We start from the raw sequence: 23,119 nt of genomic DNA, 5'->3' as shown, positions 1-23,119 counted from the left end.
GAAATATGATTGACAGGGGGAAAAAAACAGGAAACCAAAGGGGTAAAATATAGGTATACCAAACTGTATATAACAAGGATATATAGGCAGCGCAGCTAAGGAGCGAAGAAAACAAACAGAGAGAATTATAAAAAAGAGGAAGAAACCAGGCTGCCTGTTAGGTTCCAACCTGACATGGCAGGAAGAATCCTGTGTCTCTGGAAAAGGGGATGAAGAGAAAACTGATCTAACCTGGGTAAGGCAAAGCTGTGATCCTAGACACTACTATGATCCCCTAGACTACTGCCTATACAGGGGTTACCACAAAGGAAGAAAATCCCAGTAAGGGGGGTAGGAGGGCGCCCTACCAATCTAGGGGCAAGGTCCTTCTATGGTGGCCCAGGCTCAAAACAGAGGCTGTTTGAAACAGGGCACAACCTGAGGGGAACGTACAGACAATCTTGGGTGCTGTAGCCGGGGCAGACACTGAGCACCAGCATGCATGTGTTGGATGGAGGCTAGGCTCCCAGAAAGGAGACCCCCCCAAAGTATAAGTTTTTTTTGTGAATTCAATTTTATTCAGATTTTCAACAGTATACATTCAGACAATAATAAAAGTAAAAGTCTCAAAGGTGGTTCGGTGAAACACGTAGGTTTCAGTAAATGGCACATACAAATTATCAGGTACAGTATTAGCGAATCTTGGGTATCAGTACATCAATGCAGGGAAACACGCAGGTTTCCAGCTCGTAGCGTGTAAAGTTAAGCCTTCAATGGTTCACCTGTGATCCGCTGTGTCTTGGTCCGGCTGCGTGGCCCGCAAGCTCGCCCGGGCCGGGGGGAGGGGTGGGGTGGTGTGGAGGGAGGGGGATGGGGGGGTGAGAAGACAAGGAGGGGGGGGAATCTTCAGCGTTTGGGTAAGTGTCATCCCTGCCCATTTGGTCTGCGTGACCCCAAGTCCCCGTCCGGGCTAAGTCTGTCTTGTTAGTCGCTGTATGTAGTGTCTCCATGTATGACGTGTGCTGTCTTTGTGGTCATTCCCGTCGCCTCTACCTGTCCTCTCAGACTGTGTTCCCACTGGTGGCTACTCAGTCAGTGAGAAGTGTCTGGAAGTCTGGTTTCGTCGTAGTCAGTATCCAGTGTGTCCAGGTCGTCATATATGACTGTTCTCTCCCCTCTGCGTGCGAGATAAGTTCCTCCAGCGCCCTGAGCTCTTCCATGCGTTTAAACCAGGCAGACACAGGTGGTGGGGTTTTTTGTTTCCCGTATAGGGGAATTAGGCTTTTAGCTGTGTTCAATATCCTGATCGTTAGGGATTTTTTATAAGTTGAGCTACGGGTGGAGGTGTGGTGTAGGAGGAAGGCCGCTGGGTCTAGTCTGGGTGGAGTGTCGGAGAACTTTGTGATGATCGTGTGGATCGCTGCCCAGTAGGGTTGTATCAAGGGGCAAGTCCACCAGATGTGGAAGAGGGTGCCTAGAGCTTTCTCACATCTCCAACAATTGTTGGTGACAGTTGGGTCGTAAGCATGGGTGGCCAGGGGCGTGCGGTACCAGCGGGATAGTACCTTATAAGCCGTTTCTTGTATGCCACTGGATGTTGCACAGTGGAGGGAAAGGGTACAGATCTTTTCCCATTGGGTTGGCGAGAGTGTGGTTCCCAGGTCTATTTCCCATTTACTCATGAAGCTCGGTGGGGGAAGTCTCTTTGCGTCCATGAGGAGGCCATAGAGTGTGGACAGCCCCCTGGCCAGTGGGCTTGGGTCGTGGCAGAGCTTTTCAAAGTCTGTGAGTGGCCTGTGTGCGTTGACGTCCCTGGTGATAATTAGTAGATAGGCTAGTAGTTGTTTGTATCTGAACTGCATCATGAACGTTGGTCTCTCCACAGGCAACAGGGACTCTAGAGTCCGTATCGCGCCGTTGGTGGTAGCGTGGCAGAGTCTAGGTAGCGAGTGTCCTAGCATTTGTTGGAACGGGCCTGCGTCTAGTCCGGGTGGGAAAGCGTCATTGTGTGTTAGGGGGAGGAGTGGGGAAATGGGTGTGGTGAGGGAGGAGGGTGTCCCCACTCTATGCCAAACCCTCAAGGTCGCTCAAATTAGTGGGTGTGGGTTAGCCAGCTGTCTGCCCTGGTGATGGTCTAGCCACGGTAAGAGCCCTATCGGTCTGGTTATCTGGTCCGACTCTATTTCCTTCCACAACTTGTGGACCTCCGATTTGGACCATTCCATTACCCTCTGGAGATGGGTTGCTTTGTAGTAGACCTGGAAGTCTGGGAGGGCCAGGCCACCCTTCCGTTTTGGTAGCGTGAGTGTGTCGTGTTTGACCCGTGCCTGCAGGTTGTGCCATGTAAATCTGAGTGCCATGGAGCGCAGTGTTGAGAAATATGCCTCGGGTATGTGGATTGGTAGTGTTTGGAACAGGTAGAGCAACCTGGGTAGGATGTTCATTTTCAATACCCCAATGCGTCCAAACCAGGAAAGACGGACTTTGGTCCATTCCTCCAGGTCTCTGCGCATTGTGGTCAGGAGGGGTTGAAAGTTAGTGGCGTATATTTGTGTCAGGTCCCTTGGTATGCAGGTGCCTAAGTATCTTATAGTGGTGTCAGACCATTGGAATGGGAGTGTGTGTTTCAGGGCATCTACTCTACTGGGTGGGATCGAAACATTCAGAACTGAAGATTTTGAGAGGTTAATTTTGAAGTTGGATAGCTGGCCGTAGAGCTGGAACTCTGCCATGATTGCTGGCATTGACGTTTCAGACTGGGTGACATAAAACAGCAGATCATCTGCAAAGGCAGCTACTACATGTCTCGTCCGCCCTATTTGCATCCCTCGTATGGTCGGGTTGTCCTGGATAGAGTTAAGAAAGGGCTCCAGTGCCAATACAAATAGCAGTGGGGACAAAGGGCATCCCTGTCTCGTGCCATTCCGAATGGGGAACGGGTTCGTGAACGACCCGTTCACACATACCCTTGCTGTGGGCTTAGAGTACAGGGCTCGTATCCAACTCATCATATGCGGGCCCAGACCCATTGTTTCTAACACTGCTAGCATGTAGCCCCCAACTACACGATCGAAGGCCTTCTCCGCATCTATGGAGAGCAGGAGGAGGCCTTTCCGACTGTGTTGCGCCCCATGGATGAGGTCGAGTGTCCTGATGGTGTTGTCTCTCGCTTCCCTTTGGGGCGTGAACCCTGCTTGGTCCCTATGTATGAGGTCAGGGAGGTAGGTTTGTATTCTGCGGGCTAGGACTTTTGTAAAGAGCTTGAGGTCACAATTTAGCAGAGAGATAGGTCTGTAGCTTGCACAGAGTTCCGGGTTTTTGCCCTCTTTCAGGATTAGGGAGATGTTGGCCGCTAGAGTCTGTGTGGGCAGACTGGTCCCGTCCCGTAGGGCGTTAAGGGCAGTCAGGAGGTGTGGGGATAATATGTCAGTAAACTTTTTATAGTATCTGGTGGGTAGACCGTCAGGGCCCGGGCATTTGCCCAATTTCGACTCTTTTATGGCCCAGGCCAGCTCGTGTGATGTGATCGGTTCGTCAAGGGCACTCGCGGCTTCTCGGGGGAGTCGTTTATGTATGCGTGTGTGTAGGTATTGTCTGGTCTCTGGTAGGTCGTCTCCCGGCTGTGGTGGCTCCCTGTCGGGGTGTATGGCATAGAGCCCCGCGTAGTATTCCCGTATAGTCTCTGCCATGTCCCCCAGGAGGTGTCTTAGTCGTCCGTCTTTGTCGCGAATTTTAGGTATGTAGGATTCTGCTCTCTTCTTGGCGATCATACGGGCCAACAAGGCACCGCATTTGTTGGCGTGTGTATGAAAGAAAGCCTTGGTGCGCAGGTGTGCCCTTTGGTGGTTTGTGTTCATAATGGATGCTAGTTCCCTGCGTAGTGTCAGTATCTTGGCTCCATCGCTTTGGAGTTTTGTTATTTTGTGTCTGGCCTCCACCACCTTTATGTCTGCGATTATGGTTGCCATTCTGGCAGCCTTTTCCTTTTTCATGGCTGCGCTTTTAGCTATGAAGTAGCCTCGTATGACGCATTTGTGGGCCTCCCACACACAGAGGGGTGTCACGTCAGGGGTAACGTTGTCTGTGAAGTATTGAGTAAGTTTGGTTCGGGATTCTGTGGTCACTGTTAGGTCATTAAGTAAGGCTTCATTCAGTCGCCAGTTGCTGCACGTCGGTTTGTAGAGGGGAGATGTCAGCGTCATGGTAAGTGGTGCGTGGTCTGACCAGGTCGCAGTTCCAATCGTCACCGTCTTAACATCCGTCAGGTAGTAATGTTGCATGAAGAAGTAATCCAGTCTGGAGTACGTCTTGTTTGGATTGGAATAGAAAGTGAAGTCTCTATCGTCAGGGTGTGTCGCCCTCCAGCAGTCTGTCAGGCGCTGGTCTCTAAGGGTTTTGTTGATGGTAGTTAACACATGTCTGGGTATCGTCGAGGTGCCCGCGGATGTGTCTAGGTTTGGTTGTAGGGCCACATTAAGGTCTCCCCCCATGATCAGACAACCTTCCGTGAAGGCCATGATGGCTTTCAGTGATTTAGTCATGAAACGGTGTTGAGCAGTATTAGGAGCATACAGGTTGGCTAGCGTGTATGTACGGTCGGCTATCGTCCCCTTAACGCATATAAATCTTCCCCAGTCATCTTTCAAGGTTGCTGTAGGTGCAAAATGTAGGGATTTGTGAAGGAGGATGGCCGTTCCTTTGGATTTCCCAGTGGGGTTGTTGCTGAGGTAGCATTGGGCAAACCTTTTGTCAGTCAGTCTAGGTGTCAGACCCTCCTTAAAGTGGGTCTCCTGTATAAACACTATGTGGGCTCTATGGCTGTGGAATTGGCGGAGCGCCTGTGATCGTTTTTCAGGTTGGTTAAGGCCTTTGGCATTAATGGAGATAATGTTGATGTCTGCCCTAGCCAGTGGTTTCGAGGTCTGCATGGCGGAACTCAGGTTGACCTCCCTGTCTGGGGTAATAGGGACAAATAAGTGAGGGGCCTACGGGCTATGTTACGTCCCAGGTGTTGGGTGGGTTCGGGGGGGTGCGTCTCAGGGGTAAAGGGAGAGAGTATTACCTGGACGTGCGGTCCCTGGTGTGTCCCCTTCCCGAGTCCCCTCGCGGACACCGCAGCCGGACTTTTAGTGCCTAGGAATAGGTGCAGAGATAAAATAAAGTAAACACAAGTCAAACAATAAACAACAATATACAAAATAGTGGCTCGGGTGTAGGCAGAGGTGGAGTCGTCCCGTCCGTACTAGCGGTTCGGTCGAGTCCCCTTGCCTTTCTTCCTGACACCCGGCCAAGTGGGAACGTGGCCTACTGATTACAAAATGTCTCTCGGGTGTACTCGGTCCCTCTCCGGGGTCCCGGTTCAGAGAGAAAAGAAACGAAAACGAGAGAAAAAGACGGGGTGTTTCCTCGCGGGGTCACCTATAGCGGTGACAAAAACTCCCACGTGGAAGGCCCCTCTAGTGTCCCCCTACCCGCCCCGCCCAAAGAGTGCTCTAGCCCCTAGGTTAACAAAGTATAAGTTTGTCACCCCCAGAGGGTGATATCCCAGAACTGGAGTGGGAGGGGGAAAAGGGTACCCTGAGAATCCCCCTAGGATGAAGCAGTAATGGGTACAGGCTGCCTAGATAGGAGAGGAGGCAGAGTCCCAGAGCATTAGGTCAAACCAGAGTCCGTTGAACAACAAGTCCCACCAAGGAACAGAAGTATAAACCAGTACCCGATTTGGAGGTAGGTCCGGGGGGTGGAAGAGGGGTTAAGTAACCATGTGGCGTCCCCGTTCTCTCTCCTCTCGCACCACTGTGCATGGGCCACGGCAAAACTCTGTCCGCGACTCGGAGATGGGATGTGGGTGAAGTAGAGGAGCAGAGAGGCTCCCCGCCCGATACCCACGCTAGGAGAGCGTGCAGTAAAATTGGGAGTGGGAGCTAACATGTGGGGGCCGCAGGAGACAAACTCTGCGACCCCGGCGCTCGGGGGGATCGATGGAGGCGGCTAGCAGGCTGTCTCCCGCGATCCCCGAACAGACCTACACAAAGAAAAAACAAGGCAAAAAGGGAAAAGAAAGTGGGGAGTGTAGAGACAGGGAAGGAAATCCCCCATGATAGATCTGACAGACTCAGTAGAAAAAAATATACAAATCCAAGCCACGAAAAATATACAAATTTAAGCAAGAGAAAGGAATGAAATAGTACAGGACAATAATAATGCTAGAGAAAACAAACACATTCTTAGTATTTTTGAAATTGTTAATATCTTTGAACATATAAATGCATATTTCTTTTCATTTAAACCGATTCTTACAGCAAAATAGAAGAGATACCTATATAAGAAAATAAACATAATCCCACAGCAACCCACTAAAAGCAGGAGGCATTGGTACTCTGACCTGTGCTTGCTGTGGAGCAGCAAAGAAAGAGGGAGTTATGTGTGGGATGGGGAGCTTTATTGCATCTAACCTTTTCTGATTGGTTGTTTTTTTTCTCTGTGTTAATGTGCTGCTGTGAAGTTCTAGTAAAGAGAGACTTAAAGGGACACTCTAGGCACTCAGACCACTTCTGCTCATTGGAGTGGTCTGGGTGCCAACTCCCACTACTCTTAACCCTGCAAGTGTAATTATTGCAGTTTTTTTTCTAGACAGCCACTAGAGGGAACTTCCTGGTTTCTAGCACAGCAAACCTGTGCTAGAGCGTCGCTGGACGTCCTCACGCTGTGTGAGGACCTCCAGCGTCGCTCAAAACCCCATAGGAAAGCATTGAAATGATTTTTCAGTGCTTTCCTATGGGGAGACGTAATGCGCATGCGCGGCATTGCCGCGGATGCGCATTAGGTCCCCTCGGCCGGTGGGCGAGATCAGTCCCGCCCACCGGCCGACGCAATGGATAGGAGGAGCGTCGCGGAGGCGGAGACAGCGGCGAGGGACATCGCCGCTGCCTCAGGTAAGTCACTGAAGGGGTTTTTACCCCTTCAGTAACCGGGTATTGGGGGGTGGGAGGGAGAGGGACCATCCAGTGCCAGGAAAATGGATTGTTTTCCTGGCACTGGAGAAGCCTCCTGTCATGTTATAAAATGTAAATAAAAAGGTGTGCTTTCTTTTTTTCCCCCAACTTGATTTAGTCTCATAGAGTTTGAAACATGGATTATTACATGGATTGAAATCATTTCTAAAATAAATATATATACATATATATATATATATATTTTTTTCTTTTTATTTAATTTGTACATGTAAAAATGAACAAAAGGAAAGAAAGATGCTAAGTAGTCTCAATGTAGATCAAGACATGAGACCCTATGCATCACCTGGATATAAATATAGCCACGTAGGAACTACATATTCTTATAGATCATGGCTAGATATACCCAAAGAAAAATGTGACCATGAAAATAACGAAAAAAATAACTAAAGTATATACCAATATAACTAATAGCACTATACCTCCAAGGTAAAGACAGGAAAAGGTCACTACTAAATAAATAAAGGGATATGGTATATACCGTATATACTCCAGTATAAGTACAGTTTTTCAGCACATTTTTTGTGCTGAAAAACCCCAACTCGACTTATACTCTAGTCAATGTCTGTATTATGGCAATTTACATTGACATAATACAGACAAGGGGCTGTGTAGGAGGGGGGCTGGCAGAGAGCGTTTACTTACCTCTCCTGCAGCTCCTGTCAGCTCCCTCCTCCTCCGCGCCGGTCCGGACAGCTCCCTCTGCAAATCCCAGTGTAAGTCTCGCGAGAGCCGCGGGGTGATAGCACGGCCGTGAGACTTACACTGGGAGCTGACAGTGGAGCTGACCGGACCGGCGGGGAGGAGGAGGGAGCTGACAGGAGCTGCAGGAGAGGTAAGTAAATGCTCTCTGCCAGCCCCCCTCCACTGAACTGCCAATGCCACTGGACCACCAGGGAGTGAGAGCCCCCCTCCCTGCCATGTATCAAGCAGGGAGGGGGGACGAAAAAAAATATATAAATAATAATAAAATAAAACAATAATAATTAAACAAAAAAAATTATTAAAATAATAATTAAAAAAGTAATAATAAAAATGCCCACCCCCCACCAAGGCTCTGCAACACATACACAAACACACTCTGCATCACACACACACACACACACACACACTGCATTCATACACACACTGCATCACACACACTCTGCATTCATACACACACACACTGCACTCATATACACACACTGCACTCATATACACACACTGCATTCATACACACACACTGCACTCATACATACACACTGCACTCATACACACACTAAACTCATATACACACACTGCACTCATACACGCAAACACTGCACTCATACCCACACACACTGCATTCATACATACACTGCACTCATACACACACACACTGCATTCATACACACACTGCACTCATACACACACTGCACTCATACACACACACTGCACTCATACACACACACTGCACTCATACACACACACTACACTCATACACACACACTACACTCATATACACACTGCACTCATACACACACACACTGCACTCATATGCACACACTGCACTCATACGCACACACTGCACTCATACACACACACTGCATTCATACACACACTAAACTCATATACACACACTGCACTCATACACACACTGCACTCATACACACACTGCACTCATACACACACACTGCACTCATACACACACACTGCACTCATACACACACACTGCACTCATACACACACACTGCATTCATTATATACACACACTGTAAATAAATATTCAATTAATATAATTTTTTTAGGATCTTATTGTATTTGGAAATTTACCAGTAGCTGCTGCATTTCCCACCCTAGTCTTATACTCGAGTCAATGAGTTTTCCCAGTTTTTTGGGGTAAAATTAGGGGCCTCGGCTTATATTCGGGTCAGCTCATACTCGAGTATATACGGTAATACTGAAATAAAGCTTTATTAAGAGAGAGGCTTCAACGTAGGTTTCAATCCCAATAGTGACCCCTATATCTAGTCTAATCTTTACCAAAACTCTGGATATAAACTTAAGGAGTACTGTGTCTCCAATCACAACTGTCCAGGGTACATAAAAACCCAATGTGGAACCCTCCAGATTCAGCTATCTAAGCAATAAAGGATCAGGTCCCGGGGGGCGGGGCCAGACTGGCATGGCGGACGGTCGCACTCTGCAGGAGCGCCCTACTAATCTACTCTCTCAAGCGACTCACTGGGACTCCTGCCACACACAAATTGACCCAACTATGGACATACCTACCGTAGATGATGGCTGGAGTGTTCCGACGTGGAATGCTGGAATGCCGACCGCCGAAGACCGGGTGCGGCCTTGCGGAGGCCTCGGGCGGGGGAGGCGGCCGACCTTCCCTTGTCTCTCCTGCCAACAGGACCACTCGGGGCCCCGCACCTCCCCCACCGGGCCGGGGGGGGTATCCCAGTCCATCATACACAACATGGGACTGGTCACGATCCACACACAGGCGACTACCAGAACCGAATCACTATGGGGGCAGTGCAGGCCACGTGGACACTCAGCAAAGCAGAAGCTGAAATGGGATATGAGGCCACGCTGGAGAGACTCTTTCACGAACTTTGGCGCAAACTGGAGGTACTGATAAACCGCCCGGTCCAAACCCACATAAAAGCAAGCCTCCCACATAAGTGCCTGCCCGACTCACGACCTAGAAACAAGCGACCTATTACAAGACGGGTCCCAGCATATCAGAAGGGTAAAACAAACCTAAATAAAGCGGCATCCCAACTTTGGACCAAACAACGAAGCCCGGTTCACAAACACCCAGCCGGATCCAGAGGCCAACCTGAGGGCCGCCCACAATGCCTTCCCAGGTTGAAGGCCACAGTGAGTCAAACTCTGAGGCACCGACCACACCGCCGGAGGCCTGCCCGCCGCTGGCGGCGGCTGAACACCCAGGCCTCGAATGGCGCCCGACGACGGGTCGACCCGGCCTCTATGAGCAACCGAGTCGGTGGATCACAGGTGCAGGCCTTTGTGGAGACCTGGGGCCGGAGGGCGGCCGCCATCAACCCGCACCATGCTGCAGCCTTGAGGATTTCCCAAGACGATGGTGCCGTCTATTCCACCCTACTGGACCGCGCTATGGCCCTACCCAGCAGCGGTATAGGCTAAACCAGCCTCCTGGACTGGTAGTCCGGTTTATAACACGCACTACCAATGACTTTTGGGGACCTGGCCCAAATGGCATGCCTCCCCTCACTGAACTTCCACCCGCGGACACACTTACCACATGGCTTAATGGTATCGCCTAGTGGTTGCATTTAGCTAATATATGACACACTTATGTATACTGCCTTGCATCTAACTGCTACCCTTACACCAGCCTAAGTTGAAAATCCATTGTATTTCTATGTTTTATCATTTATATTGCTGCCTGGAGATGCATATCTTGAAACTGGCCTACTACAGTCGACTTCGCATGCATAACTGCCAATAAGCATGTCGACCGTTTTGTATTGAGATCACTTTGTTCATGGTCAAAATATGTTAGTCTGTCCATAACGCCACATATGCATGCAGGCCCTAAGGTCAGAATTGCATTTAATCAAACTACTACCTTTCAATCGACCACTCTCGTGGCTTCACTGCCTAAGCACGCGTCAAAACATACTTTTCGACATTTTAATGTGCCCTAACCCGTGCTTCGCTTGCCCTTTTTTTTTTTATTCAAGACAAACTTATCTTCCAGCCTAGACATGTGTAATTAGCTTGTTCCCATTCGTTATTGATTTTTAGTTTATTTTACACACCTAGCGTGGCACATTTACAAATATTTGAATACAACCCATGACTTAAAACTCCTATGTTAGAGATGTTTCAGTTGCATGCTGGCTTATACTATGAACACTAGACAGCCTTTTGAAACCTTAAGGTAAACTTAGGGTTAAGCAGTTGCTACCAGACACATTAATCTTCATGACACAGCACCGCAGACTGGTTTAAATGATTATGCCATGTCACGTTACTATTTTTTATATTTAACTCTGAGTGCCAATACTCATGGGCGTAGGAACCGGGGGGGATGGGGGGGACGCATCCCCCCCAGCAAATCATGCGGGGGGACAGGTAATGGGGAAATCCCCCCAGCTTGCCGGCCCCCCTTTTGCTGCAGCCGCCCGAGCGCTCTGCAGAGAGCCTCAGGCGGCTGCAGCTCTGCCTGGGCTGGTGCGTCCATGCGCCCGGGCGCAGCCAGAGGAGAGGGGCTGACAGGAGGGAAGCGCTCAGCGCTCCCTCCTGTTACTCCCTCAATGTAGCGTGGCCGAGCGCTGAATAGTCCGCCGGTACAGGGAGCATCTGTCTCCTGTACCCGGACGGACTAACAGGAAGTGAACACTGAGTGTGCACTTCCTGTTAGTCCGCCGGGTACAGGAAACAAAAGCTCCCTGTACCCGGCCGCGGACAGTACAGAGCTCGGCCACGCTACAACACAGGTAGGGGAGGGGGGAAGAAAGAAACAGGAAGCGAGGGGGGGGGGGAAGAAAGAAACAGGGAGGGAGGGGGGGAAGAAACAGGGAGGGGGGGATAAAGAAACAGGGAGGGAGGGGGGGAGGGAGGGGGGGGAAGAAAGTGGGAGGGGGGGAAAGAAACAGGGAGGGAGGGGGGGAAAGAAACGGGGAGGGAGGGGGGGGAAAGAAACGGGGAGGGAGGGGGGAAAGAAACGGGGAGGGAGGGGGGGGAAAGAAACGGGGATGGGGGGGGAGAAACGGGGAGGGAGGGGAGGGGAGAAACGGGGAGGGAGGGGGGGAAAGAAACTGGGAGGGAGGGGGGGAAAGAAACGGGGAGGGAGGGGGGGGAAGGAAACGGGGAGGGAGGGGGGGAAAGAAACGGGGGGGGGAAGAAACGGGGAGGGAGGGGGTGGGGAAAGAAACGGGGAGGGAGGGGGTGGGGAAAGAAACGGGGAGGGGGGGAGAAACAGGGAGGGGGAGAGAGGGGGAGAAAGAGTGACAAGGGAGGGGGAGAGAGAGTGACGAGGGAGGGAGGGGGAGAAAGAGAGTGACGAGGGAGAGAGATTGACATCCATCACACACTCACACAATCATGCCACCCTTACACACACAGAAACACACAATTCATCCTTACACACACACTCAATGCACCCCGTGCACACACACACACAATCACACAATCATGCAATCCTTACACACACAGAAACACACAATGCATTCCTTACACACACTCAATGCACCCCGTACACACACTCAATGCACCCCTTACAGACGCAAACACTGCATCCCGTACATACACAGAATCACACCTTGCAGCCCTTACACACACTCCACCCCCTGTGAACAAACTCATTGGTGGAACGTGAAGGTGGACCCTGGGACCCAGACCTTGAGCTGTGTAAAGGGCCCCCAAAAAATGGAGCTGCTTCCCGTTCTCACAGAACATTGATTTTTGGGACCAGTTACAAACAGCCTCCAGAGAGCCTGTTCTACACCAGACCAGTGGAGCCAAACTGCAGCTAGAGCCCATCATCATCCTCATCTGGTTGTAAGTAGGCAATCTAGCATATTATTCGTGGCACTAATCTCTAATTTACCTCACATTAAAGAAACACTATAGTCCCCAGAAGCACTGCAGCTTAATGTAGTGGTTCTGGTGTCTATAGCCTGTCCCTGCAGGCCTTTTAATGTAAACACGGCGGCACTCCAGCACTGGCGTTGGTTAACATGGCAGAAAAATAATTGGAAAGGGTTAGGGGGGCTACTAATATGGATGGGAGGAGGGGGGAGGTAGAAAAAATATTGGAAGGGGTTAGGGGAGTACTAATATGAATGGAAGAGGTAGGGTGGGTTCTAATATGCATGGAAGGGGTTAGGGGGTACTAATATGCATGGAAGTGGTTAGGGGGGTACTAATATGCATGGAAGGGGTATGGGGTTAATATGCGTGGAAGGGGTAGGTGGGGTTCTTTTGTGCATGGAAGGGGTAGGGGTGGTTCTAATATTCATGGGAAGGGTAGGGGTGGTTCTAATCAGGAGGTTCCCGGCGCTGTATCCGGGTAAGTAAAACCCCTTCCTTGTAGTGACCCTTTAATGTTATTATTTAATCATTTATATAGCGACTGCCAATTCCGTAGCGCTGTACAATGGGATAAACAACTCCTAGTTTACAGAATAAGAATATACCCGGCGAGTAAAAATGCTATCCCCCCCAGATTTTTTTGGGTTCCTACGCCCATGCCAATACTGTCAGGATGCTGCAAATATGGTCGTTCTCAACAGATTGTTATCGTTTAGACATCTCTGCCTCCTTTATTATAGCACTATTAAGCATCAATTATTCTCTTTACTTTATTTTAATTTACTTCAGTTAACCAAGCTTGTATCATTATGTTGTTCACATGACGTTTAACAAAAAAAAAAACCTATGGCAGTCTTTCTTGCTATTATTAACCTGTTACCCCACAATGCCTCCTTTTTCTATTTTGTACCCCATAACGCATGTGCCATAATAAAATACAGATTTACAAAAAAAAAAAAAAGGATCAGGTCCCTAAATACAAAGACAGTCTAGGGCTAATAATAACCAGAGTAAAAATACTTATAGATAGAATAGAGAGAGGGTAAAAAGAATGAAAAAGTCAGTTTCAAATAAACTGGCAGTATAATTTATAAAGCCTCTCTCCCTGTAAAACTATCTAGACAGGTATAGTAGCAAAGAAGTAAAATGAAAAAATATATTCAAAGCATATTTGAACTTAAGAGTGGTTAGATCAAAGAGTGCCCAGTGCCCATATTAAAAATAAAAATGAACAACCATCTATAAACATAAAAAAGACTAGACAATTACATATAATACAGTACAATTCGACAAACAGGCGGTGAGTTGTTCATACGCCTTCCAGTTTAAACATATTTTTTTTTTTTTAATTTTTTTTTTTTTATTCTTTATTTTTGTAGCGCATATGGTTTTAACATACATGCTTGTGGTACCCCATCGGCAGTCCACTCGCTAATTTCAACGACAATAGATACAGTGGGGGATGAATAAACAATGCACATTTTTTGAATAAGGTATAGATTGACATAGTTAATTCAACAGGTTTAAGTAGTCTTGGCTAGTAATGTCACAGATAATGCAGGAATTCAACGTTAATGAACAGGCTAAGTAGGCATGTTTAACTGGTGGGCACTCTGAAAATGAGACACTAGCTGTCTATGCTTAGTATGTACCACAAGCGAGGAAACCGTCCACAAGAATGACAGAAAATGCTGCTTAATGAGATGTACATTTAAAGATTGTGTGTTATATGACAATATTGACCTTTCTGCACATTTTTATAACATGTTAGACATATCAAGCTAGGTACACCTCCCAAGTACACATTAGCATTAAATACATTAGGCTAGGGTTGCAGGCTATTCTGGCATACCTCGCTATAAGATACAGAGCAAGCCTGTCCTAACGGTCTCAGGTACATTAGTTAAGTGTGCACTAGAACTGCAGTTAGGTTTAAATATTAAGGCCTGTAGGCACAGGACTAGGTAAACTAGGGTCTGTAATAGACCTTGCTATTCAGAAGTAAGTGTAAGAATCAAAAACCAAACATAGTAAGAAACAAAGTAAATGCTATATGTCATCAGACATTTGTGAGAGTTCCAGTGGGGCAAAGCGAGTTATGTGTCTGACGTTACCATGCCTGGGTTAGAGTCCTAGTCCCTTTGGGGTCAGCCGATGCCTTGACGGGGCTGGGTGAGTACCCCCTGAGGTAGGTGGTGCAGCTGGTGCGATCCCCTCGGCGTGTGGATGCTGATATCCCCTGGGCTATTCTGAGTTGCTGTGGGTACTGGGTGTAGCTCCAACCAAGCTGTGTGTCGGGTAAGGTTTGCCTGTCTGGGGCTGAGGCAGCTCTGTATGCGTCTTCCTGGCGTGGTCGCCGCGCTGGTTCCCGCGCCCCTCCGCTGCACTTGCCTTGTTTGGGGTGGTCTTGTGCTTGGCTTCGGCGGTTCCCTCCGCTTCCCCACCTTGCCTGGGAGATGCAGGTATTTGAACCCCCGCCGCCTTCTAGCATCCGCTTTTTTGGGCTGTGCGTCCTGCCTCTGCCCCTGCCGGTTCGGGTTAGTGTCATCCTTTTGGTGCATCTGCCATGGGGTTGCGCTGCTGTTTTTCCCCGTCTAGCATCCTGTGGGGTACCCTGTGGCGAAGTCTGGAGAGTCTCTTCAGGCTCTGAGCCCCTCATGTGGGCTTCCAGGGACTCCCAGAAAGCAGTAAAGATACTGTTTAGCCGCATCTCAGTTTCCCGCCATGCGTTAGATGTGTTGGAGGCTTCCGCCATCTTGGAGGTCGCAGGGACGGTAGCTTTTGGGCTCCACAGAGCCGGTACTAGCCCATTGCTTCGCCAGGGAGTCAGTTGGGGGGGAACGAGGGCTCGCAGTCAGCTTTCCGGCGTGGCCTTGCTGCTGGGGTGCAGCCGCCTGCCCCGCTTGTAGGCCTCATTGTGTGCTGTGCTCGATTCGTCGCTTGAGAGGTACCATCTCTGCATCTCAGTGTCCACTCTCGAGTGGTAGCTTTGGATTCACGGTTAAGTGCCTGTGTGGCGGTTAATTGCAGTCTTAAGTGCCAGGTTTAGCAGGAGCTGCTGAGATGAGTGTCTACACAGCTCTGTGGTCAGGCCCCACCCCCTAAACATCATTTTCTAATAGTGTAAAAGTAACATCATAGATCTTATTAAGTTTGCTCATACAAGGGATAATATATTATTAATCCACCCTTCCGTATCAAAGCTTACTTACTTTATATAAGTTCCTAATTATACCACCTTCCTTATTTAATTAAAAGTTGAGTTGCACTTTAACTTCTTTCCAGTTTGGCACAGTTTCTACTTTCCAATATCTAGCTATTGAAATTTTGATATGGTGCATCTTTTTATTTCTTATTTTGTATGTGATATGTGTTATGATCTTGTACACTGGAGAGCTGCAGCTTTTTAAGTAATAGTTTATTTTTCTTTTCTGATTTAATTTGTTAAATTTATTTACAGTCTTTAAAAAATTAACCTCACAATGAATGGCATGAAAGATCCATGAATAAAAAAAAAAAAATCTTTATTCCAGTTATTCATGCCACAAATCCTGATTTTGCTCCTGAGCAGCTTTTTAATAAGCTGTATATATACACGATCATCATCAAATTCTAGTAAATGTGGATCTCCTTGCACTACTAATAGAACTACTGGAGATTGTTCTTCACTAAGTGCACAGAAGGCTTCAAACCACGATGCTGTACAGTGGTGGGCATTCTTTAAAATAAAGTAAATCTATTAACGCAAAATTTGCTGTAAAGTCAAAATACACCACCGATTGGTATGCAGTGAAAGTACCATTAAATGGATTGTGTTTATAGTATGTGCATGAGTATTGGTTTTGTTTCCATTTGTTATCATTTGTACATAATGCAATTAACTGTAAGCCATCCCAGCTAAAAGGGCTTTATAATATTAAGGGATACAAGCAAATTTACAGTGTCGTTTTTTTCTTTCAACCTTGATTTCCCTTTTTCTTGTTTGGGCCTGTTATGCAAAACATGTGTTTTTCAATGACAAATAGGAATAGGGCTTTCTTTTGAAATTGTATGGTATTTGTAGAATTCGCTATTTATTGTAAATACAAAGTAACTAAAAAACAAAAACAACAACATTAAAGAGAGACAGTTTGAAAACACACATTTGTTTTGAGGGTGGGGAGAGGTGGGTTGTGTGTCACCCCATTTTCTTTAGACTCTGACATTTAGTACTCAATTAGTGCAGTTAAAGAACACTATCAACGATCTATTCTTGATTTCTTGACAGGTTCAGTCTTCTAAATAAGACAAGTTCCCTTTTCAGTAAGAAATGCTCTAAAATGTGGTACCCAAAGCTAGAACAAATCTACATAATTATTATATAAATCTGTAACTTGAATCATCTGTCCTTGCTTCCCATAATTTTTACGTGTACCTTGCAGTAAGCTCCCACACTGTCCTCAATGGCCTATTCTGGATACAAGAGACTTTTAATCCTCTTCTTTATATCACATGGAGTTATGATGTAATATGGTTTGCTTCAGTTTTTGGTTCCTTTAAACCCTCACAAAGCAATCTTTGTACCTATGGTTTACTACTGACAATTGCAAACTTTATATAGGTACTGGAAACTAGGAAAATGCCGTTTTGGTGCTGATCTACTTTTGCCTTTTTATTTTGAAGGTTACATACCTAGTGTGCAGAGAAACCACCAAATGTCCCAATATGGACCTCAACAGTCTGGGCCTTCCATGTCTCCTCATCCTTCCACTGCAGGACAAATGCATCCTGGAATGACTAACTTTCCACAGGGCAGCACCAGTGCCAATTACGGACCTCAAATGAGCCAGTATGGACCACAAGGTAAGATTCGTTATATGTCTAAAGCACGGGGTAATCAGAAAGCGATGACTTTTGTAAGAAACATGAAGTAGAGAAAGCCAGTTTCTTAAACAACATATTCTTTTGACACCTTCCATGTAGTTGAGTTAAAGCTATGATTGACACCTGATGTTAGGGTTGTATAGTGATATATTTGTAATTAGCATAAAGACTCTGCTATTCCAATAGCTAAAATATATGAAGGTTTGTAGCAGGGGCGTCACTAGGGTTGGTGTCACCTGGTGTGGTAACTCACAGTGTAACCCCAACCCCCTTAATAATGTGTTTTTTAAAATGTATTTTTACTAATGTAACTCGTAAATCATAACTCCCATCAGGCCCGGTGCAAGGATTTTTGCCGCCCTATGGCAAACAAAAATTTGCTACCACCTCATAAGCTCTGCCCGCCATGTGACATCACAATGCCCCACCCATATGAGCTGCCATATGAGTTAACGTCAGTGCTGCACACAGTGTATTTTCTCTGAAAAGGCAGTGTGTTTACATTAAAAGGCCTGAAGGAACAGGCTATTGACACCAGAACCACTACATCAAGCTGTAGTGGTTCTGGTGACTATAGTGTCCCTTTAATATAAATTAGAGATTAGTGAGACTACTTACCACCAGATGAGGACAAGAGTTTGACCATGGGCTCAGGGTGCATTCTGGCTCCACTGTTCAGGTGTAGAACAGGCTTTCTGGAGGCTGTTTGTAACTCTGCTCACAAAAATCAACGAACAGGAAGCAACTCCATTTTCTGAGGCCCCTTACACAGCTTAAGGTCTTGGCCCTCAGAGCCTGACCGTGAGTATGCCTACAAGGCCTGCCCATAAGTCCACCTACATGGCCAACACCTGAGTTCACTCACAGGATGTGGAGTGTATGTTTTGTTATGTGTTATTGTAGAGGATGTAATGTGTATGTGTTCGTATGGAATGTAGTGTATAGGAATACATGTTTGTGTGTAAGGGATAGAAAGCAGTGTGTGTTTGTGTATAAGGAATGCATTGTGTGTTTGTGTGTGTGTAAGGGATGCATTGTATCTGTGTTTGTATGTGTAAGGGATGAAAAGTGTGTGTAAGATGCATTGTGTTTCTGTGTGTGTAAGAGAAGAAGTGTGTGTTTGTGTGTGCGTAAGGGGTGCATTGCGTGTTTTTGTATATAAGGGATGCATTGTGTGTGTGTGTGTGATGCATTATGTTTGTGTAATGAATGCATTGTGTGTAAGGCTGAATGTGTAAGGGAAGCATGGTGTCTTTCTGTGTGTGTAGGATTCATTGTATGTTTTTATATATATATATATATGTGTGTGTGTGTAAGGATGCATCGTATGTTTCTGTGTATGTGTAAGGATGCATTGTGTATGTGTGTAGTGTGAAAGAAATGGTTTGTGGCCCCTCTGTGTATCTTTACCCCCCACCCCCAGGCCTCCCTCTTTGCGTCTCCCTCCTGAGCCCGTCTGTGTGTCCCTTAGTAAACTTCCCTCCCCTCCTATTCCTTAAAGTTCTCCCCCCCCACTCCCCTGTCCCTTAGTGGTTTCTCCCACCCCCCCCCCCTCCATCTGGTGATACCTCCCCCTCCCCTGATGGTATCTTCTCCCCTCTTCCCTGTTGGTATCTTGCCCCCTCTCCCCTGGTGGCATCTCGTCCCCCCGCCCACCTCCCTCCCCTGGTGGTATCTCGCCCCCCACCTCCCTCCCCTGGTGGTATCTCGCCCCCACCTCCCTCCCCTGGTGGTATCTACCCCCCCCCCCCCCACACCACTCTCCCCCCACCCCCCCTTCCCTCCTGTGGTATCTTGAACGTGCGCACGTGTGTTTTTTAGGCAGATACAGCTACATCCACTTTACTAGGTAGTATTGACGGAAAAATCTTTTGTAATATAATCCGTTTGTTATAGAAACATTTTCTTCACAGATGTGTATACCTTGATTTTACTGCAGTTTCACATGAATTGAATGAGTCTTCTCATCTCTAGGATATCCCATTTATCCCTGTTGGCTGCTAATTTCTGAATTAGCAGTGCTTACCTGTAACCACATCTACAAGTGAGCGGGCACCCGGACTTGGCTGCCTGACACGTCCAGTTGATCTAGGCCAAACAAGCAGCTGCTGGATTCTTTGTCTTTAATGTTTCAGCCCATCTGTTTCCTGTCAAAGCTATTGCCAATAAATTACTAACCCATTAGAGAAACATTGGAAGATGACTGGATTCCTTACTCCTGATTTCCCTTTGTGTTTGCTAAATGTTTGTAGGTGGCAGAAGTAAATTTTAAAACCAGAGATTGATTACCTTTTGCTTACTATTACACAATTAAAATCCTGTATATTGGTTGATAAAGGTTACAAATGTAAATAATGTACTCTTGTATAGTTTAAAAAGGAGTATGAAATACTTTTACTTTGCTCCATACAAAATGCCACCATGTATAATCACACCATACAGCATCACATGCTTCTACTCAGGAAAATATTCAAGTTACATCAACGTATATACAACATTTATATTTGCTGCCAGAACATGAAGCCCAGGGTTGTATTCTGAGCTCCTAGCAGAGATCCAGCACCCAGTGTTTTACCAATCATATCCACAGATATTATGGGAGTAGTAAATGTCCATTTAGATTTCTTAGGGAATGCAAAAGTACTGCAATTTCTTTACACACACCATTACCTCTATGGTATGATTTGCTTGGCACCATTACCTGTGCCAAGTCATTACATCATGTTAACACAATTAGTGGATCACAATTATATGATGCAGCTATGGTATCTACATCACTTTGATCCTTGTCAACAAACATTACTGATGGCGTTGTGGTACATTAAAGGTGCAGGTAACCTATTTTTAACATATTGATGGTCTGAAAAACTTCTAAGTATATTTAGTTATCCTCTGTAAAATGTTTTAAATAATTAACTTTGGCTACTTGGGTCTTATTCTTTTATTATTGTTGTGATTACTACTACTACTACTATTATAAACCTTAAGCAAGCAATAATGAGATAAAGCAAAATGCTGAAGGCATGATTATTAGTTATTTATTTGAAGGAATTACATGACAAATTTGGGGTTGGGGAAGCACCAAGAGCCCTAATCATGTAAGCGTAATTCATAGCTTGGTTCCTCCCTCCTTACATTATATTCATTCTAGATGTGTAGCAGTTTGCTGGAAATAAAGCAGCTAAATGTTCATGATTTTGCTTGCAGTACACATCCTAAGTGGCGTGTATGTACTTCGGAAGACACCTATATATTCATGTGTATTACCACATGAAATAGCGATGAGTTCTCATTTCTTGACCCATGGTATTGTTCAAGTTTTTTCCACAAGCTAATTTACTTGCAACAGCTGAACTATATATCCCATTATTGTTTTTTTTTTTTTAGTTTTTTTTTATCTAATATGCATTACCAACTTTAATACCTGTGGCATTGAATAAAAGGGGTTAGGATTCAATTCAGCCTGTAGTTAAATATATGAAACCTGTGGCACGTTTTCTGACTGCTGAAGAAAAAAAATATCTATATTTGTCTTTATAACTTTACTCCAAACAAATTCCTGCCAATTTTGACACCCCAGACTCCTAAATTACTTTATCTTGTTGGAATGCTTCATGTGTGAATAGTGTGTTTCCTCAGTTTTTTTCCTATTTTCCAAAAAAGTACAGATTTTAGTACAAATAGCCTCTTTTATAAATTAACCTTGTTACACCCCCTCTTGTTGTCAGTCAGACAACCGGTCTTGTTGCTTTCTGATTGCTTAGCTTAGTGGTGCCAAACATAAGTGTTTGAGGGGCAGGGCTTGCAAACATCTACAGCTTTTGTAAGCTGTTTTTAAACAATGCACGCATGATGAATTCAAAATGTAATGCATGTTATCATTAGGGGTATATCTACTAAGCAATGATTCTTATTTATTTTTGCATTTGGACATTTAAAGGAACACTACAGGAACAGTGTTAGGAATACAATCTCCTCTTACTCTTCTCGTCCAACCCTGTTTCTACTAGGAAATCAATTTGTCCCTAGTATAAGGTCGTATAACGGACTATGACTCTGTACCCTGTAGTGGTTGTCACCTGCATTTTAGCTCTGCAATGCAATGGAAACATTCCATACATAGGCATGCGCACAGGGTGTGCCAGGTGTGCCTGGGCACACCCTAATCCCTGCGGAATGCCTATGGATTGAGATCTCAGGATCTCCCCTGTCGGGTCATGCAGAGCCTGCGCTATCTGCTCTAAGCCTCCATGGGCCGGTGGGGAGATCAAAGATCTACCTCACCGGCCCACAGCAGCATGGAGGGAGGCAGGAGAGGACCCGGGGAGCTCTAGCCAGCAGCTCCGCCGGGTTCCTCTCGCAAGGTTGGAGCGTTGCCGCGCCAACGCTCAGATCTTGCTAGAGTTCACTCTCCACTGGACCACCAGGGATGGTACATGGCACTAATCTGCCCCCACCTCCAGCCCCACAATCCCTCCAAACACACAGCACCCTTACACACACAGCACCCTTACACACACAGCACCCTTACACACACAGCACCCTTACACACACAGCACCCTTACACACACAGCACCCTCACACATACATCAACCACACACATACAGCACCTACACACTAACAGCACACACTTACATACAAACAGCACCCTCACACACAGCACACTAACAGCACCCTCACACAGCACACTAACAGGACCCTAACAAACACCCTCACACACACACACACAGCACCCTCACAAACACACACACACACACCTTCACACACAGCAAACTCATACCACCCGCACACAGCACACACACACACAGCTGTGTGTGTGTGTATATATATATATATATATATTTAAATATATATGTTAAAAGGCCTGAACTTGTGGAGGCCTGAATTTGTGGGAGGAGTAAGTCCCCTACTTAAACTCCCAGCCCCTACTCACCTCTGCCGTTCAGCTGATTGTTTGGTCCCCATAGCAACCAGCACTTCCGGTTCCCGACAGAATTTTTCTCGTGTTTCCAGCAGACAGACGTTCAGAACAAGTCCTCCGTCCGTTCGAGGCCTCCAATCCGTTTCCGGTCGAGGTACCCGGCTTCCGGTCACGACACTGGCACGTACTCGTGAGTTAGGCGAAGGAAATAGCGTTCCGCTATTTTCCCGCCGTTCGGGCCTAAAAACGTGGGGGTAGGCTCCCTCTAAACTTAATCACACTATTACATGCTCGTTTAAACAAATCCAGCGCTCGCACCTGTACAGACGATCGCTCGTCAATTTTTCACCTCGTTTACATATTCGTACGTTATTTACCGATTTATCTTATGAATCCATATACATAATATTACCGGTATGCCCTTATTACGTTCGGTCATCCCATATTCGATTAGATCATATTGAAATAGGCTACAGTATGCACTTAGGCCTATTTTAAAGAATTCTACAAACTTTATGTTATTCCCTGTTCAGGTTACTATTTGATACCTACTCATCTGTTTGGTGTTATATTTAACTTGTTTAAATACCAGCCTTTTGATTTTCTATCAATGTTAGCCAGCAATATTTATTTTACTAACCTTAAATACGTCCACTACTATTATAAAACATACGGTTTGACACATATCTCCTAATTATCTGCAATACGTCACATATACTAATAAATACTTTGTCTAAACATAACACCCGGAACATTAAACACATGTACTAAGCATTTCTCATATAATCAC

General features: G+C 46.4%; 1 protein-coding gene across 6 annotated transcripts in view; it reads left to right on the top strand.

The window, feature by feature from the left end:
* The window catches only part of ARID1B (AT-rich interaction domain 1B), a 458,656-nt gene that overhangs the window by 323,079 nt on the left and 112,458 nt on the right, over positions 1-23,119 (top strand). For all 6 annotated transcript variants that reach the window (XM_063443418.1, XM_063443420.1, XM_063443417.1 and 3 more), the window contains one exon: positions 17,208-17,387. In XM_063443418.1, coding sequence (XP_063299488.1) covers positions 17,208-17,387 — 180 coding nt within the window. The remainder of the gene's footprint in view (positions 1-17,207; positions 17,388-23,119) is intronic.

Source organism: Pelobates fuscus, chromosome 2 (genome assembly GCF_036172605.1).
Source record: "Pelobates fuscus isolate aPelFus1 chromosome 2, aPelFus1.pri, whole genome shotgun sequence".
NCBI classification, from domain to species: domain Eukaryota; kingdom Metazoa; phylum Chordata; class Amphibia; order Anura; family Pelobatidae; genus Pelobates; species Pelobates fuscus.
Note: the sequence above shows the minus strand (reverse complement) of the source record. Positions and strands in the feature narration are given on the sequence as shown.